Genomic DNA, 18,977 nt, shown 5'->3' on the forward strand with positions numbered 1-18,977 from the left:
CTCTCTGTATGCTCATGCTAGGAGGCGTGCAGTGTATGCACTGTACACAGTGAAGATGTACCCTAACATGCTGTCCAGCAAACTGATGTGCTTTTGCATCAGCATGTTTCTGTACATCCCTGTCTCTTTCTATGGTGTCCCTTGTTGGCTCGGTGGTCTCTCTTTGCAAGGAGAACTCTCCTCCGCCGTCTTGCTCCTCTTCTGTGTGGCTGACAAGAAGTCATCAAACGCTTCATCCTTTGTCGTCCTCTTTCTTGCCCTGGAGATGGGCCAGGTGTTTGGTAGATCACATTCTCATCCTTGGGGGCTGGGGGGGCTTCTGGGCAGGAGCTGGGGGAGTTGAGAACCAGACCAACAATGAGAAGCTGCTGTGTGGTGTGTTTGTTTCACCCCCCTCCCCCAAACCCTTTCCATGGGGGACTTTGTTCTGATCCTAGGTTGTTTGGTGCAGTGGGGGGGCAGGGTGAGGGGTGGTCTGGGTGTTTGCATGAGCTGGGGTGGATGGGCAGCAGGGTTTGTGTGTGCATGGGCTGGTTTTGCAGAGGGATGCTTAGTGCACCTCTCCAGGTTGTCCTTGCATTGGTGGATGTTACCCTGATACGGGTCACCAAGAGGCAGCAAACGGGTTTCTTCAAAAACAAAACCTAAGGCCAGACCAGCAAGATAGTCAGTGATGTTATTCGCTAGAGGTGCTGCGGGACTGGAAGGGCAGATTGAGCTGGCTGCTTTGCCATGTAATGTTTGTGCCAGAATCAAACACTTCCTTTGCCTGAAATTCTGGTTATCTTCCCTGCAGACATGCCCAGAGTGCATGGCAAAATAAATAGTTCTGTAGTAATTGTTCAGAACCTAAGGGGTTAATGATGCTGGGATTCTGACTACCTTAGCCAAGTGCCTTCAAATCTTTCTGCATTTTTAAATGTCCCACTTTAAGAAATAGACCTCAAAGTGCTGCGCTAGCTGAAAGCTCAGGGCCTTTCACAGGCTGTGAACCAACATCCTCTTTGTATTGTCTTGCTTGTTACTGCGTATGGCATTTTGGCAAACACACGGACGTTACATAGGTTGGTTGGTTTGTTTTTTAACCTCACTGCTAGCTGGACAGGATGCTGGGGGCGGGGGCATGGCAGTTGAAGGAGGGAGCAGGTATTGGAAAGGGGAGTGGGGGTGGGTGCTGGCCCAGCCAGGGCCCATGGACTATTAAAATGTAGGGACAACAATCAGCTGGGGAGTTCAGCTTTGCCACTGCAGATGCCATTTTGAGCATGGGGTGAGAGGGGGACTGAACACTCCCCCAGCAGAGAGTGGTGGGGAAGGAGCTGACTCTAGTTTCTGACCTAATTTAGGGCTGGTTTCCTGAGGAAGTTGCACCTGTTTCACTTAAGGTGGGAATTTCAACCAGTTTAGCAAAACTGGTGTAACCCTACCCCACCTAGGGTTGCTAGGTGTCCGGTTTTGACCGGAATGCCTGGTCGACAAGGGCCCCTGACAGCTCCGCTCAGAACCACTGATCGGGCCGTTAAAAGTCCAGTCAGCAGCGCAGTGAGGCTAAGGCAGGCTCCCTGCCTGCTGTGGCTCCATGTGGCTCCCAGAAGCAACAGCATGTTCCCTCTCCAGCTCCTACACAGAGGGGCAGCCAGGGGGCCCTGCATGCTGTCCCCATCCCAAGTGCTGGCTCTGCAGCTCCTGGGAACTGCAACCATTGAGAGCTGCAGGGACAGAGCAGCAGGCAGAGCCACCTAGCTCCACCTCCGCATAGGAACTGGAGGGGGGGGGGGGGACACGCCACTGCTTCCAGGAGCTGCCTGAGGTAAGCATTGCCTGGAGCCTCCACCCTGACCCCATCCCATGCCCCTGCCCCGTCCTGATTTTTCCCCACCCCACCTTCTGAACCCCTCAGTCCCAGCCCAGAGCACCTCCTGCACCCCAAATCCCTTATCCCCAGAGCCTGCACCCTCAGCCGGAGCCCTCACTGCAACCCCCTGCCCCACCCTGGAGCCCCCTCCCACCCTCCAAACCCCTTATCCCCATCACAGAGCCCACATCCCCAGCCGGAGCCCTCACACCTTCTGCACCTAACCCCCCTACCCTAGCCCGCAGCCCCCTCCTCCACCCTGAACCCATCATCCCTGGGCCCACCCCAGAGCTTGCACCCCAGCTGGAGCCCACAGCCCCCTCCGCACTTTGAACCCTTCATTTCTGGCCCCACCCTGGAGCCTGCACTAAGTGATTCTGCAGCAATCCTATAACTTCTAGTTGAGCTAGTGCACATCTTTTTAGAAAGAGACCTCTGATCTTGATTTACAGACTTCAAGTGATGGAGAATCCACCCCATCCTTAGGTAACTTATCCCAATGATTCATTGTCCTCCCTGTTAATCATGTGCCCCTTATTTCTAGTCTGAATTTGTCTAGCTTCAGCTTTCAGCCACTGCATCTTGCTCTGCCTTTGCCTGCTAGATTAGAGTCCTCTGCTATCTGAAATCTATCCCTTTGTAGGTACTTGTAGACTGTGTGATCAAGTCACCTCTTAACTTTCTCTGCAATAAGCTAAATAGATCAAGAGAGACTCCGGAAGGTTTCCTAGACCTCAGATGATTCTTCTAGTTTTTTTAATGAACCCTTTTCAATTTGTTAATGTCCTTTTTGACATGGGGACACCAGAACTGGACCAGTCACCAGTGATCTGTCTGATCTACACAGAGCTAATATGACCTTCCTACTCCTGCTTGTTGTTCCCATCCCTCCACCTACTAAAGTACACTTTGAGCTGGGACTGTGGGTGTATCTGGGTTTGAGCTACATTGGCCCAGCTCATTTGGGAGGCTACAGGACTGGAGTAGCTGGGGATGCTGCAGGTAAATAATGCCACACATCTGCAGCGCTGGGGTGAGTGAAGTTTGCGGAGCACCTCTCCTTGTTGCACCTGACTCTGCTTGGGAGGGCAAGACAATTTTATTGCTTATCTGAATGTTACAATTCCAAATTCAGTTCAGACACAAGGGCTGGATTCACACTGGGTTGGAGTATTGTCTCAGCCAAGCTCGCCAAATAGCACACACTGGATACTGAAAGCCTGCAAAGGAGATTGACCCAGCACCAGACTCATGCCTAGAGCCACCTGACTGCTGAAAAAGCATTTATGGCCAGATCTTTAAGACATCAGCTTCCCCTGCGAGCAATGGTCCCCACAGTCCCTCCACCTCCCTCTCCAGTGGAGAAATCCCACCTTGCCCCTCCACTGAGAGCAATGGAGATCTCCACTTCTCTCCCCCATTGAGAGCAGTGAGGAATTCCCTCCCCAGGCTGTTCTCAATGGGAGTTCTTGGGTGCTGAGCTTGCTTGTAAACCTGGCCTCCAGCCTCTGCCCCGGGGCAGCCACGAGGCCTCTTTCTGCAGGGCAGCTCCTGCCAGCAGGTGACTCAGCATTGCTGAGTGTAATGTAGCCATCGCTTGCAGAGATCAGTGGCCATTTCTGTGCAAATTCCTGCCCTCTGCTCCTCTGGGCCATGGGGTCCTGTCAGAACTTGGCACTGAGCAAACCTCCATTTTCTCCCATCTGTGAATTAGGGCTGAGGCCCACCTCACGGGGGCTGAGGAAAAGTTAATATCTCCAAACAGCAGGCAGGCCCTCAGTTGGAAAGCACAATCACCTCCCTCCATGCTATGTAACAAGCAGCTGGAGCATGTGATTTGCCAGACCAGCTAGATCTCCCTGCCAGCTGGCATGGCAGGGCTCGCTCAGAGGTTTGTGCTGGGGATGCTGGTTAGTTCTTCCCCCTACTGCTGGCTGGAGTTTTTGGAGGAGGCCTGGTTGTGCAAGGCAACTGCTGTCCCCTGCCAAAATCTGTGCTACCCAGGGAGCAGTTACTGAGTTCCAAAGGCACCTCTGTCACTGGCACCCAGCAGGCTAATCCGAGGGAACGGAGTATTGCGGTTCTCCAGGCTTGTCTCAGATCCTCTCCCTCCCCAGAGGAGATGGGGGAGGGGGGGCCCCCATAGCTTGACAATGCAAAGTGTGTGCAGGGGATCCCCTCCCCCACCATGATGCTGCTACTTATGAGGTGAGGATAGTTTTCATTCTGCTCTGTCCTTCTTATCCATCCTGGGAGATTGCTGGGACATTAAAGGATATTGCTGGTTTACCTGTCCCCTCGCACAGCTAGTTCAGTGAGAGCTGGGGTGTCTGCACTGCAATTCCACTCTTTCCGTGTAGTGATTGGATCTTCACTCCAATTCTGTGGCATTCTTAAGTGGTGACTTGAACCATGGGTCATCTGTGTGGACTGAACCTGTGACCTACACACAGGCCTCAGGAAGGAGGGGTGATGGTGCTGGGCATTGCGAGACAGTGCAGTGTATAGGGATCTGGACAGGGAGTCAGGAGACTTTGGTCTATTTCCAGATGACCTTGGGCAAGTCACTTCAACCTCTCTCTGCCTTGGTTTTTCCTCTCCCACTCTGTCTGATCCATTTAGGTGCCGGCTCCTTGGGGCAGGGGCTCTCTCACTAGGGCTCCTTGTCTTCACTAGGAAAAAGGGGTGGAAAGCCATGTGGTAAAACCTCCATGCAGACAAGGCAGTTGCAGTTTCAACACACGTTAGCAGGATGAGGTAGCCTCCAGGGCCCCCCTTCGTGTTTACCTCAACCTGCTACCACATGGGGAAAACTAAACTACCATCTCCTCAGTAGGATTTTACTGTGCATCTGACGAAGTGGGTGTTCAGCCACGAAAGCTCATGCTCCAATACGTCTGTTAGTCTATAAGGTGCCACAGGACTCTTTGTCGCTTTTACAGATCCAGACTAACACGGCTCCCCCTCTGATACTTGACATTATGTGTAAGCCACCCTGTGGTAAGACCACACCTTTCTTCCTACATGTGGGTGCATCCCTAGTGTCTGTCCAGCACCTTGCACCACGGGGCTGTGATCCCTCCTGGTGCCACCAGGCCCCACTGTCATACAAACAGGAAAGCCCAGTCAGAGGTGGTGCAGTGTCTAAAGGTGGGTGCCCTCGCGGCATTGAGAGGGAATTTAGAAGATGTTGCAGGACAATAGGAGCTATATATTGTTTGAGAAGTGCCAGCATGTCTTAATCAACCTCAGCACTCTCCCCCTGGAGAAAAAACTATGTCCTGGGCTGAGTTAGTTGGACAGCAGAACAATTTAGCCCTTCCAGCCTACCTGGGACAATCCAGTCCCTGAAGGATTTCACCCAGGCCACAGCTAAGTCTGTCCTCTCCTGAAAGCTGTTCTGCATGGGGGAAGCAGAGAGAGGGACAAGATGGGCTGGGGTAGACTTCCTTTCTCCCTTGTGCAGCAGTGCGAGTGTTCTGTGTCTTCCATTCCCCAGAGTCTGCTACGCAGGAACAGATCCTCTGCTGAGCACACAGGTCCCTGGTGTCGTCGAGTGGCTGCCAGCAGCATCATGAAGGCTCTTCTCCTCCTCATCCTGCTGGCTGAAGTCTGTCTCGCCTCCCTTGTCCCAGGTAGGTGGATCCGTAGGGACTCACGCCCAGGGCTGTCCCTGGGGGGGGGTGCAGGGCCTGGGACAAATCGGCTCCTGCCGGCTTGGGGGCCCTGCTGTGCACTGGGGGCTGGGCAGGGCCCCTGGTTGCATGGGGCTGGCAGCTGGGACCCCAGGTTTGCAGCCGCTCCCCCTGAATCTCTAGTTCCTGCACTGTCTTCCAGGACTGACTGTGCCGGTCATCTGTGCCAGCCATTCACACTGAACCGTGGGGCCCCCTAAAGCACAGGGTCCAGAGTGGTTGCCCCGATCTGCCCTACCCAAGGAATGGCTCTGCTCACGCCCGTGGGCGTACCAGCTTTGAGGCATGTGCTTTGAAGAGTGTATATGTCAAGAACAGATGTAGGAGTTCTGATCCCCTCTGCTGAATGCTGAGCATGCTTAGGGCTGCACCCAATGGCGCTATGTCTGAGAACCCATCGGGTGCAGGTCCGCAGAGCTCTTTACCGGGGTCTTTCAGCAGGCAGACAGAACTCAGGATGGCTGGTGCCAGCCCATACTCTTTACGGTGGATGGTTCAGCTCCTGCAGTACTGGTCGTCCCTCTGCTCCCCCTGAGCCAACGGTGCAGCCTTGGAGGCTGGAGGGGAGACCAGTTAGGAGGGCTGGCCTTGGCATAGTCCCATAGTCAGATGGGCCAGCCTCGGGCTCATAAGGCAGTTTGGGTGCCCCACACAGCCTGCACATATGAGGGCGAAAGATGTTATTGTTGTAACACGTGTTAGCTAACCCTAGTGTTGAGAGGGCACTCTGCATTTTAACTTGTGTTAGCTGGTCAAGAAACTCTGTTCTCCTCTCTTAAAACATGTTAGTTAGCACCCCTTAACCTGGTGTGCCTGCACAGGTCTGAAGGCAGCCCCACCCGTGTCTATCTAAAACACATCATAAAATCATAGAAGATCAGGGTTGGAAGGGACCTCAGGAGGTATCTAGTCCAACCCCCTGCTCAAAGCAGGACCAAACCCAACTAAATCATCCCAGCCAGGGCTTTGTCAAGCCTGGCCTTAAAAACCTCTAAGGAAGGAGATTCCACCACCTCCCTAGGTAACCCATTCCAGTTCCTCACCACCCTACTAGTGAAAAAGCTTTTCTTAATATCCAACCTAAACCTCCCCCACTGCAACTTGAGACCATTGCTCCTTGTTCTGTCATCTTCTACCACTGAGAACAATCTAGATCCATCCTCTTTGGAACCCCCTTTCAGGTAGTTGAAAGCAGCTATCAAATCCCCCCCTCATTCTTCTCTTCTACAGACTAAACAATCTCAGTTCTTCTTCGAGTGATTGCTCCTATGCATTCCATGTAGGTGTGCGCGCCGTGCGTGCACGGTTCTTCGGAACATTTTTACCCTAGCAACTCCAGCGGGCCGGCTGGGCGCCCCCTGGAGTGGCGCCGCTATGGCGCTGGATATATACCCCAGCCGGCCCGCCCGCTCCTCAGTTCCTTCTTTCCGCCCGTGACGGCTAGTAGGAACAGTGGAGTGCTCCCTTACCTCCACAGCCCTAGCGTTCTCAATAGTTTTAGTGTATATAGTTGTTAATAGTTTGTTAGATTTCTTGTTAAAGTTGTATAGTTAGTGTATAGTATAGCAGTTAGGGAATTAGAGGGGTTAGCCCTCTTCTTCCGCCCCGGTGCGGGCTTATGCCCGGAGCACCGGGATTCAAACCCTGCGTGGCTTGCCAGTGGCCCATGCCGGTGAGTGACCCGCACGACTCTTGCCTCCGCTGCCTTGGACAGTCGCACCGGTCAGATAAGTGCCCCATTTGTGTGGCTTTCAAGCCTCGTACGAGGAAGGAGCGGGACTCTCGTTTAAAACAACTCCTTATGGAGTCGGCTCTCCAACCTCCGGCACCAGCTCCGTCGGCGCCGAAGCCGGCCTCAGTGAGCAGCGCACCGGCAGCATCGAGCCGCTCCGGTGCCGACGCGTCTCGGCACCCGGCACCGAAGACCCGGTACTGCTCCCTCTCTCTGGGGAAGAAGCAAAAGGTGCCAAAGACGGCCACTGCAAAACAGCAGCAGAAGCCGTTAGCCCAGCCGCCACCGACTAAAACGGTACAGGCTGAGGCAGTGCACAAGAAGTGCACCGGGCCGTCGAGTCCGGCGCCGCCCAGCTCCCCGGTGCCGACCGAGGAAGAGCTGAGGCTCCCGTCCACGCCGGAGGCGTTCGCAACGGCAAGGGAGCTGATTGACCTCACCGCTGATACGGGCCATCAGCTACCGGCACCGCCGGTGCGGACAGTCAAGTCCATTGGAAAGCCAATGATGATGCGCCCTCCTTCTCCTGGTGGCCAAGGTGATCGGAGCACCATGATCCGCTCTCACTCCCGTTCTCCCTCAAGACGGCGATCGCCACCGCACCGGGCCCGATCCGCACGACGGTCAACATCGAGGCGCCGCTCCCCATCTCGTCGCCGGTCGCAGTCCCGGTACCGCTCGCAATGGCGGTACCGGTCGCACTCCCGGCGGCGTTCCAGGTCCCGGTCGCCGAGTCGCCGGCACCGCACCAGGTCCGGCTCCAGGCATCGCGGGCGATATCGCGAATCGCGCAGCCGCTCAAGGCGCTGCCGCTCGCGCTCGAGGTCCGACTCCCGGCGCCGCCGGTCGAGCTCCCGGCGCCGCGCTTCGCACAGATCCCGTTCGCCTATCAAGCCGCATGATGACCAGCACCGTCCGTCGGCACCGGAGAGGCAGTTTACCCCGGCACCGGACGTTCACCCGGGCACCGCCACGGCTCCTCCCTGGCCTTCGAGGGAACCCTCAGTTGCTTCTCCTGAGGGCAGTGCGGTGGACTTCCGAGCGGGGTCTATCCCGCAGGACCATGGACCTCAGCAATGGGGGTTTTGGGTACCCTGGGCCCAACATGAGCAGGGGCCTCCCCTTCCACCGAGGCAGCCAGGTTCGGCGCGTTCGGTGCCAGAGGCCACTGTCAGCAGGCCACCCCCGTCTCCAACGCCACAATCCGCTGCCCGCGGTACACCGTTGGGGCATGAGACACTGGCACCGGACCGCCCAGACGCGGAGCCAGCTCCTGAAGAGATGCTGCCAGGTCACTCCTCGTTCTCCTCTCCTGACGAGGCGGTGGCAGGGGCGTCGCCATCAGAGCCCCCACCGATAGACCTCAAAGCGCACCAGGACCTTCTTCGGCGGGTAGCGAAAGCTATCAACCTGCCCATAGAAGAAGTCCAAGAGGTCGATGACCCCATCACAGATGTTGTGGGAGCAGACGCCCCCGTGAGAGTAGCGCTGCCATTCATCCGCACAATCCAGCGGAACAATGCCGCCATCTGGCAGTCGCCCTCCTCCGTCCCTCCCACGGCACGCGGCGTGGAGAGGAAATATTCTGTACTACCTAAAGGGTACGAATACCTTTATGTGCACCCGACTCCGGACTCTTTGGTAGTCCAATCCGTGAACGACCGGGAGCGTAACGGACAGCCTGCCGCTGCGCCGAAGTCAAAGGAGTCCAGGCGCATGGACTTGTTGGGGCGCAAGATTTACTCGGCGGGCGGTCTCCAACTCCGCATCGCAAATCAAATGGCCCTGCTATCCCGGTATACATTTAACATCTTGGGATGCCTGGGAAAATTCGTGGAGCTGACCCCGCAGGACTCCCGCCGAGAATTCTCAGCGCTCCTAGAAGAGGGCAAGCTGGCCTCCAGGACCTTGATTAAAGCAGCGGTCGACTCAGTGGACTCGGGGGCCAGAACTGTGGCGTCCGGTGTAACCATGCGACGCATCGCGTGGCTGCAGTCATCCACTTTGCCACCGGAGGTACAATATACCCTCCAGGACCTACCCTTTGAAATGCAGGGCCTGTTCTCTGAGAAAACTGACACGAGAATTCAGACCCTGAAGGACGGACGAGTGGCGATTCGTACTTTGGGGATGCATACACCGGCCACTCAGAGGCGTCCGTTCCGGCAACAGCCCTATCGGCCCGGGCCGCAGGCCAGGTCTCTGCCATTTAATAATCGCAGGGCCCCATTCCGCCGCAGACCATCGGGCGGGCGGCGTAACCAGTCCCAAGGCTCGTCCAAGGCTCCTCAAGGTCCCAAGCCGGCCTTTTGATGGGACGCCCGAGGACAGCACACCACTCTCCCCCCAGGATCCATCCCCTTTTGTTTTCAAGTCGCCTTTCCCGCTTCCTCCAGGCGTGGTGTTCTGTAACATCAGACAGCTGGGTGCTAAACACCATCCAGCACGGCTACCGCCTACAGTTTATTTCGCCCCCTCCCTCCCACCCACCCTCTTCAGGGACCCCTCTCACGAGCAAGTCCTCTTACAGGAGGTCCAGTCTCTGTTGAGCATGGGTGCCATCGAGGAGGTGCCTCCCTGCAGGCGGGGCAGGGGATTCTACTCCAGATATTTCCTCATCCCCAAGGCGAAAGGAGGTCTTCGTCCCATCTTGGACCTCCGGGAGCTGAACAAATACCTCTGCAAGCTCAAGTTTTGGATGGTAACTTTGGGGACCATTATCCCTTCTTTGGATCCAGGAGACTGGTTTGCCGCCCTCGACATGAAGGATGCTTACTTTCATGTGGCGATCTACCCCCCTCACAGACGCTACCTGCGCTTCATGGTCAACAAGGCCCACTACCAGTTTGCGGTGTTACCCTTCGGCCTCTCCACCGCACCGCGGGTATTCACCAAATGCATGGCGGTCGTGGCCGCGGCCCTCCGTCGTCGTCGGATTCACGTGTATCCATACCTCGACGACTGGCTGATTCGTGGCCGTACCCAAGAGCTGGTAGCGGCTCAGGTGTCCGAGATACTGCGTCTGTTTCGATCTCTCGGCCTGCTTGTCAACACCGACAAGTCCCACTTAGTTCCGACACAAAGAATGGAATTCATAGGAGCCGTCCTCGACTCCAATCTGGCCAGAGCCTGCCTCCCTCGGGCTCGGCACGAGACGTTGGCCTCCCTGATACGGACACTTCAGGCCTTTCCAACGACAACAGTGCGGTGCTACCTACGTCTCCTAGGTCACATGGCAGCGTGTACGTTTGTGACCGCGCACGCAAGGCTGCGACTTCGCCCGTTCCAAATGTGGCTGGCATCGGTGTACCGCCCTCAGCGCGACCCACTGGATATGGTGGTGGTGGTGCCGAGTCCCGCTCTCCAGTCGCTCACCTGGTGGCTGGATCCGGAGACAGTCTGCGCAGGGGTTCCATTCCGTCCTCCTCGCCCGTCGATCACCCTGACCACAGACGTGTCGGCGCTAGGATGGGGGGCTCACATAGGAGACCTGCACACCCAAGGTCTTTGGTCAGCCCAGGAGCTCTCCCTCCATATCAATGTCCGGGAGCTGAGAGCGATACGTCTGGCGTGTCTCGCCTTTCGGACCCAACTTCAGGACCGCTGTGTAGTGGTGTACACGGACAACACCACAGCCATGTTCTATGTCAACAAGCAGGGCGGAGCTCGTTCCTCCCCGCTTTGCAAGGAGGCGATGCTCCTCTGGGATCTCTGCGTAACCCACTCGATTCGCCTCGAAGCGTTTTTTCTACCGGGAGTGCAGAACACGTTGGCCGACCGTCTCAGCAGGTGCTTCGCCTCCCACGAGTGGTCTCTTCGCCCAGATGTGGCTTACACAATCTTCCAGAGGTGGGGGTTTCCCCAGATAGACCTCTTCGCCTCCCGGGCCAACAGGAAGTGCCACAGGTTTTGCTCCTTCCAGGGTCAAGCTCCAGGCTCCCTCTCGGATGCGTTTCTCCTGCCATGGACAGAGTCCCTCCTCTACGCGTTCCCCCCGTTTCTGCTCGTCCACCAAGTGTTACTCAAGCTTCGGAGGGACAGGGCCCGCGTAATACTCGTCGCTCCGGCCTGGCCGAGACAGCATTGGTATACCCTGCTGCTCGAGCTGTCGGTTCGGGAACCCATTCCCCTTCCGCTATGGCCGGACCTCATCACTCAGGACCTCAGCAGGCTTTGTCACCCGAACCTGCAGTCGCTGCATCTTACAGCTTGGTTCCTGAGTGGTTGACCGACGCAGAGAGAGGATGTTCGGCGGCGGTGCAGCAAGTTCTGCTGGAAAGCAGAAAGCCTTCCAAGCGCTCTACTTACCTCGCGAAGTGGAAACGCTTTGCGCTATGGTGTGACCAGCGAAGTCTTAACCCCTTCTCGGCCCCCATCCAGACCGTCCTCGATTACCTCTGGTACCTGAAAGGTCAAGGTCTCGCGATCTCGTCCCTGAAGGCGCACCTAGCGGCTCTGTCAGCCTTCCGGCCCGCGATAGAAGGTCGCTCCGTCTTCTCCAACCCAATGGTAGCCCGCTTCCTTAAAGGGTTAGACCGCCTCTACCCTCAGGTGCGTCCGCCTGCTCCGACTTGGGACCTGAACCTGGTTCTCGCCCAGATGATGGGCCCGCCCTTCGAGCCCCTGGCCACGTGCTCTCTGCTCCATCTCACCTGGAAGACGGCCTTCCTCGTGGCGATCACATCCGCCAGACGAGTCTCGGAACTCCGCGCCCTGACGGCAGGTCCCCCGTATCCTGTCTTCCACGGGGACAAAGTGCAGCTTTGACCACATCCGGCCTTCCTCCCCAAGGTGGTGTCGGCCTTCCATCTCAATCAGGAGATCTTCCTCCCGGTCTTCTTTCCGAAGCCGCACGCCTCACCTCGTGAGCAGCAGCTCCACATTCTGGATGTCCGCAGGGCCCTCGCCTTCTACATCGACCGGACAAAGTCCTTCCAGCGTTCCTCCCAGCTCTTTGTGGCAATTGCTGAGCGCATGAAAGGCGAGCCGGTTTCCTCACAATGGATTTCATCCTGGGTGACGTCCTGCATACGAGCATGCTACGAGCTTGCTCGCGTCCCCCCGTGCCGCCTCACCGCACACTCGACGAGGGCGCACGCCTCGTCGGCCGCCTTCCTGGCCCACGTTCCCATCCAGGACATCTGCAGAGCGGCTACCTGGTCTTCAGTCCACACCTTCGCTTCCCATTACGCGTTGGTGCAGCAGTCTCGGGACGACGCAGCCTTAGGCTCCGCGGTATTACACTCTGCCACGTCTCATTCCGACCCCACCGCCTAGGTAAGGCTTGGGAATCACCGACATGGAATGCATAGGAGCAATCACTCGAATTCCCCACTGTCGGAATAGCCGGCAAGAAGGAACTGAGGAGCGGGCAGGCCGGCTGGGGTATATATCTAGCGCCATAGTGGCGCCACTCCAGGGGGCGCCCAGCCGGCCCACCGGAGTTGCTAGGGTAAAAATGTTCCGAAGAACCGTGCACGCGCGGCGCGCACACCTACATGGAATGGATAGGAGCAACACATCTCGAAGAACACCAGTTACTACGGTGAGTAACCGCCTTTTCCCTCAGCCTCTCCTCATAAGTCATGTGCTCCAGCCCCCTAATCATTTTTGTTGCCCTCCACTGGACTCTCTCCAATTTATCCACATCCTTCTTGTAGTGTGGGGCCCAAAACTGGACACAGTACTCCAGATGAGGCCTCACCAGTGCTGAATAGAGGGGAATGATCACGTCCCTCGATCTGCTGGAAATGCCCCTACTTATACAACCCAAAATGCCATTAGACTTCTTGGCAACAAGGGCACACTGTTGACTCGTATTCAGCTTTTCGTCCACCGTAACCCCTAGGTCCTTTTCTGCAGAACTGCTGCCCAGCCATTCGGTCCCTAGTCTGTAGCAGTGCATGGGATTCTTCCGTCCTAAGTGCAGGACTCTGCACTTGTCCTTGTTGAACCTCATCATATTTCTTTTGGCCCAATCCTCTAATTTTGTCTAGGTCCCTCTGTATCCTATCCCTACCCTCCAGCGTATCAACCACTCCTCCCAGTTTAGTGTCATCTGCAAACTTGCTAAGGGTGCAGTCCACACCATCCTCCAGATCGTTAATGAAGATATTGAATAAAACCGGCCCCAGCACCGACCCTTGGGGCACCCCACTTGATACCGGCTGCCAACTAGACATGGAACCATTGATCACTACCCGTTGAGCCCGACCATCTAGCCAGTTTTCTATCCACCTTACTGTCCATTCATCCAGCCCATACTTCTTTAACTTGCTGGCAAGAATACTGTGGGAGACTGTATCAAAAGCTTTGCTAAAGTCCAGAAATAGCACATCCACTGCTTTCCCCTCATCCACAGAGCCGGTTATCTCATCATAGAAGGCAATTAGGTTAGTCAGGCATGACTTGCCCTTGGTGAATCCATGCTGACTGTTCCTGATCACTTTCCCCTCCTTTAAGTGGTTCAGGATTGATTCCTTGAGGACCTGTTCCATGATTTTTCCAGGGACTGAGGTGAGACTGACTGGCCTGTAGTTCCCTGGATCTTCCTTTTTCCCTTTTTTAAAGATGGGCACTACATTCGCCTTTTTCCAGTCGTCCGGGACCTCCCCCGATCGCCATGATTTTTCAAAGATAATGGCCAATGGCTCTGCAATCTCATCAGCCAACTCCTTTAGCACCCTCAGATGCAGCGCATCCGGCCCCATGGACTTGTGCTCGTCCAGCTTTTCTAAATAGCCCGAACTACTTCTTTCCCCACAGAGAGCTGGTCACCTCCTCCCCATACCGTGCTGCAGAGTGCAGCTGTCTGGGAGCTGACCTTGTCTGTGAAGACAGAGGCAAAAAAAAGCATTGAGTACACTAGCTTTCTCCACATCCTCTGTCACTAGGTTCCCTCCCTCATTCAGCAAGGGGCCCACACTTTCCTTGACTTTCTTCTTGTTGCTAACATACCTGAAGAAACCCTTCTTGTTACTCCTAACATCTCCGGTTAGCTGCAACTCCAAGTGTGATTTGGCCTTCCTAATTTCACACCTGCATGCCTGAGCAATACTTTTATACTCCTCCCTGGTTATTTGTCCAATCTTCCACTTCTTGTAAGCTGTTTTTTTGTGTTTAAGACGAGCAAGGATTTCATTGTTGAGCCAAGCTGGTCGCCTGCATATTTACTTTTCTTCCTACACATCGGGATGGTTTGTTCCTGCAACCTCAATAAGGTTTCTTTAAAATACAGCCAGCTTCCCTCGACTCCTTTCCCCGTCATGTTATTCTCCCAGGGGACCTTGCCCATCAGTTCCCTGAGGGAGTCGAAGTCTGCTTTTCTGAAGTCCAGGGTCTCTGTTCTACTGCTCTCCTTTCTTCCTTGTATCAGGATCCTGAACTCGACCATCTCATGGTCACTGCCTCCCAGGTTCCCATCCACTATTGCTTCCTCTACTATTTCTACCCTGTTTGTGAGCAGCAGGTCAAGAAGAGCTTTTCCCCTAGTTGGTTCCTCCAGCACTTGCACCAGGAAATTGTCCCCTACACTTTCCAGAAACTTCCTGGATTGCCTGTGCACTGCTGTATGTTGCTTCATGTTCAAACTTTTCCATGCAACCAGGAGGGCTAGACATTTGCTTGGTGTGGTATGGGTGGTGGTTTTTTTTTTTTTTTTTAAACAACCAAAAGCCAAGATTCTCATGCAGTACCAGGATTCCGGCAGCTGGTGCTTTAAGCAAAACACCAAACCCAGAACTGGCAACAATGAATTAATAAATACTGTTATTTGAGACCCAGAAGTGCTGGATGCTTCCTTCACAGTGCTGTGGAAAGAGAAAAAGCCCCAGCAGACCCTCCCTTAGGGTCTCTCATCTCTGTTCTTTGTCAGAGATCAAAGGGCAGTCCATCCTTGGGACACCAGTCCCCAGGACTCTGAGTCAGCTCAGGGACAAGAAACTGGGACTTGATCCAAGAATCCTCTTCTGAGCTTCATTCCACAGGCTAGAAACCTCTCCTAGTCCCATGCACAATGCCCTTAACCCTGGAAAATGGCCAGTCCCCAGGTGACCACCCTGAATGGTGGCTGATTTCGTAAATTAGTATAGCAAGGAGAAGGCTGTGCAGGCAGATGCTGCTGGCTTCCTTAAAGACACGCAGAGAACACTTGTTACTTCTCATGTCTAGATCCAGGCCTGTGGAGGCAGGCTCTTGTTGCTGCTTTTTGGGGCTTGGTTCCTTCTGCTAAAGGATGTGGTGACAGTTGGGGACTGGGAGTCAGGACCCCTAGATTCTTTTTTGAGTGATTGCTCATATTGATTCCAGTCAGGTGTGTGTGTGCCACGTGCACAGTCATTGGGAAGTTTTTCCCTTAGCAGCTGTGGAGCCCCCTGGAGTGGCGCCTTCATGGCGCTCAATATATGACCCTGTCTCCTCCGTTCCTTCTTACCGCCAGTGACGGCTGTTGGAACTGTGGCTTCTTGCTCAGCAAGTTCTCCACAGTTCCTTAGCTCTTGTTTCTCTTACACCTTTTATTTAGTTTTATTGTAGTTTATTTTAGGAGTAGTTTGTAGCAGTTGGGAGGGGGGTTTACCCTCGGTCCCGACCGCTTTTCCTTGGGAGGACTTACATGCCCAAGTCCCAGGGGTTTAAGCCCTGCAAGTCCCGCTCCAAGCCCATGCCAATGGGTGACCCCCACCACGTTTGTCTCAAGTGTCTAGGAGAGGCTCACCAAGCCGATAGGTGCAGGATTTGCAAGGGTTTTGCCCTAGAACCAAAAAGGAGCGAGACTTTTGCCTTACGCAGCTCCTTATGGAGGTGGCACTTAGACCTCAGCCTCCTTCGGCGTGGCAGGATCTGGCACCAAGTTCTTCAGTGCGTAGTGCCCCGGCGGCAGTGGTGGAAACAGCACCGTGGACAGACTCCGCCAGAGACCTGCGGTACTGCTGCTCCCTGGCACCGAAACCAGTGGGATTGACCCAGCACCTCTCCAATTCCCCGGTGCAGGGGAGGGACACAGACACTCAGGCCCCTGTGTCCAAGTCCAAGGAGGTCAAGCGCCTAGCCTTGTTTGGCCGTAAAGTGTACTCCACGGGGTGGCTTCAGCTCAGGACTGCCACCCAGCAGGCAATTCTGAGCCGCTATAATGTCAATGCCTGGAACTCGATGCTCAAGTTCAAGGAGCTTGTGCTATCTGAGTCCAGGGAGGAGTTTGGGGCTATAGTAGAGGAAGGCAGGGCAGTGGCACAGGCCTCACTGGATGCTGCGGACTCGGCGGCACACACCTTGTCCTCGGGTATTGCCATGAGGTGCACCTCTTGGTTGCAAGCCTCGGGGCTACTGCCCAAGGTCCAGCAGGCCATGCAAGACCTTCCTTCTGATGGGGCGGGCCTGTTCACGTAGCAGACTGACTCTCAGCTGCATAGCCTAAAGGACTCAAGGGTGACTATGAAGACCTTGGGTATGCACACCCCAGCAACCCAACGTAAACATTTCAAGCCCCAACAGCAGCAGCAGCACTCCTACCCTCCTCGGCTACGGCAGGACTTTTACAGACGGAGGAGCAGGAAGGGCAGAAGAAAGCCTTCCAACCCCTCTTCCGGACAAGGTCAGGGCCCAAGCAAACCATCATTGGGTTCCAAGCAGGCCTTTTGAAGGGACACAACTTGAAGAATGTCACAACTTCCTAATCCCCAAGGCCAAGGGGGGGGGGGGGGAGATCTCAGACCCATCCTAGACCTGCATGGGCTCAACAAATTCATGGTGACGTTGAAGTTCCGCATGGTCTCCGAAGGCACCATTATTCCCTCCCTGGATCCGGGAGACTGGTATGCTGCCATTGACATGAAGGACGCATACTTCCAATATAGTGATTTGTCCCGCACACTGGTGCTTTGTATGCTTTGTGGTCAATCATGAACATTATCAATTCACAGTCCATCCTTTCAGCCTCCCTGATTGATCTAACCTCGTTATCTCTAGCCTGCTTCTTGCTTGCTTATATATACACACCTGCCCCTGGAAATTTCCACTGCTTGCATCCGAAGAAGTGGGTATTCACCCACGAAAGCTCATGCTGCAAAACATCTGTTAGTCTATAAGGTGCCACAGGATTCTTTGCTGCTTCGGTCATGTCTGCTTTCCTCCATTGACAGCAGGTGCAGGTTTTACCCCTACCTTGGCAACTGGCTGCTCAGGGGCTGCACCAGAGCACAGGTGCAGTCCCAAATCTGCGTGGTCAGGTGCACGTTCGAGCAGCTGGGTCTCCTCCTCAACCTGGGAAAGTGAACCCTGGAACCAACTCAGAGAATAGACTTCACTGGGACAGTGTTAGGCTCGGTCCAGGTGCAGGCCCTTCTACCGGAGTCCTGATTCCACACCATCACGGACCTCATTCAAAGCCTCCAGCAATTCCCAACCTCCACAGCAAGGGGGTGCCTGAGTCTCCTCGGCCACATGGCTTCTTGCACTTACGTGACCCAGCATGCCAGGCTCTGGCTCAGACCATTGTAGACGTGGCTCACCTTGGCCTACCGCCTGGGGTGCAACAGCTTGAATTCACTGGTCACGGTGCCGGGGCAGGTCTTCACATCACTTCGCTGGTGGCTTGACCCCCAGGCGGTGTGCGGAGGAGTTCCCTTCCGCAACCCTCAATCTTCCTTATCCCTGGCTACAGACACGTCAGCTATGGGATGGGGGGGCGCATCTGGGAGACCGCCAGAGACAGGGCCTGTGGTCACAGGATGAGCTCTCCCTCCATATCAGTGTCAGGGAGCTGAGGGCTGTGCTTCTTGCTTTCCAGGCCAGACTACAAGGGCAGTGTGTAGCAGTTCTAATGGACAACACCACCCCCATGTTTTACATCCACAAGCAAGGGGGAGCCCATTCATCCACACTGTGCGAGGAGACCCTTCGGCTGTGGGAGTTCTGCATAGTCCACTCCCTTCACCTGGACGCATCCTCTCTACCAGGAGTTCAGAACACGCTGGCAAACTGCTTCAGCAAGTCCTTGCACACTTACAAGTGGTCCATCCGGCCAGATGTCATACACCTCGTTTTCCAAAGGTGGGGGTTCCCCAAGTCTACCTGTTTGCCACCCCCCACAGCAGGAAGTGCCCAATGTTCTGCTCCTTCCAAGGTGGGAGCCCAGGATCCCTCACAGATGCATTCCTGCTACCCTGGAGAGGTCGCCTGCTCTATGCCTTTCCTCATTCCCTCTTATTCACAAGGTCCTGCTCAAAGTCCGCAGGGAGGGGGCAAAGGTTATTCTGATAGCTCCAGCGTGGCCTCACCAGCACCGGTACACCACGCTACTGGAGCTGTCAGTGGACATACCAGTCATGTTGCCTCTCCTCCCCGACTTACTCAGGACCACAGTCGCCTCTGTCATCCCGACCTGTGGTCCCTCTCCCTCACAGCTTAGAAGCTTCATAGCTGAACCCCATGGAACTTCTGTGCTCAGAACAAGTAAGGGAGGTCCTCCTAGGCAGTACCTCCTGCATCTGAAACAGCAAGGCCTGGTGGCACCCTCCATAAGGGTACACTTTGCTGCTATCTCGGCCTTCCACCTGGGTGTGTCTGATTGCTTGGTCTTCACCAACCCTATGATTGGTTGCTTCCTCAAAGGTTTGCACTGCCTATATCCTCAGATCCATCAGCCTGTCCCTGCATGGGACTTTAACCTGGTCCTTTCACGGCTCATTTGGGGGAGGGG

At 55.2% G+C, this 18,977-nt stretch overlaps 1 protein-coding gene across 6 annotated transcripts in view; it reads left to right on the plus strand.

The window, feature by feature from the left end:
• Nucleotides 1-18,977, plus strand: part of ALPL (alkaline phosphatase, biomineralization associated) — a 95,049-nt gene that overhangs the window by 24,959 nt on the left and 51,113 nt on the right. For all 6 annotated transcript variants that reach the window (XM_039508993.1, XM_039508998.1, XM_039508995.1 and 3 more), the window contains one exon: nucleotides 5,355-5,490. In XM_039508993.1, coding sequence (XP_039364927.1) covers nucleotides 5,430-5,490 — 61 coding nt within the window. In that variant the 5' untranslated portion in view covers nucleotides 5,355-5,429. The remainder of the gene's footprint in view (nucleotides 1-5,354; nucleotides 5,491-18,977) is intronic.

Source organism: Mauremys reevesii, linkage group 21 (genome assembly GCF_016161935.1).
Source record: "Mauremys reevesii isolate NIE-2019 linkage group 21, ASM1616193v1, whole genome shotgun sequence".
Classification (NCBI taxonomy): Eukaryota; Metazoa; Chordata; order Testudines; family Geoemydidae; genus Mauremys; species Mauremys reevesii.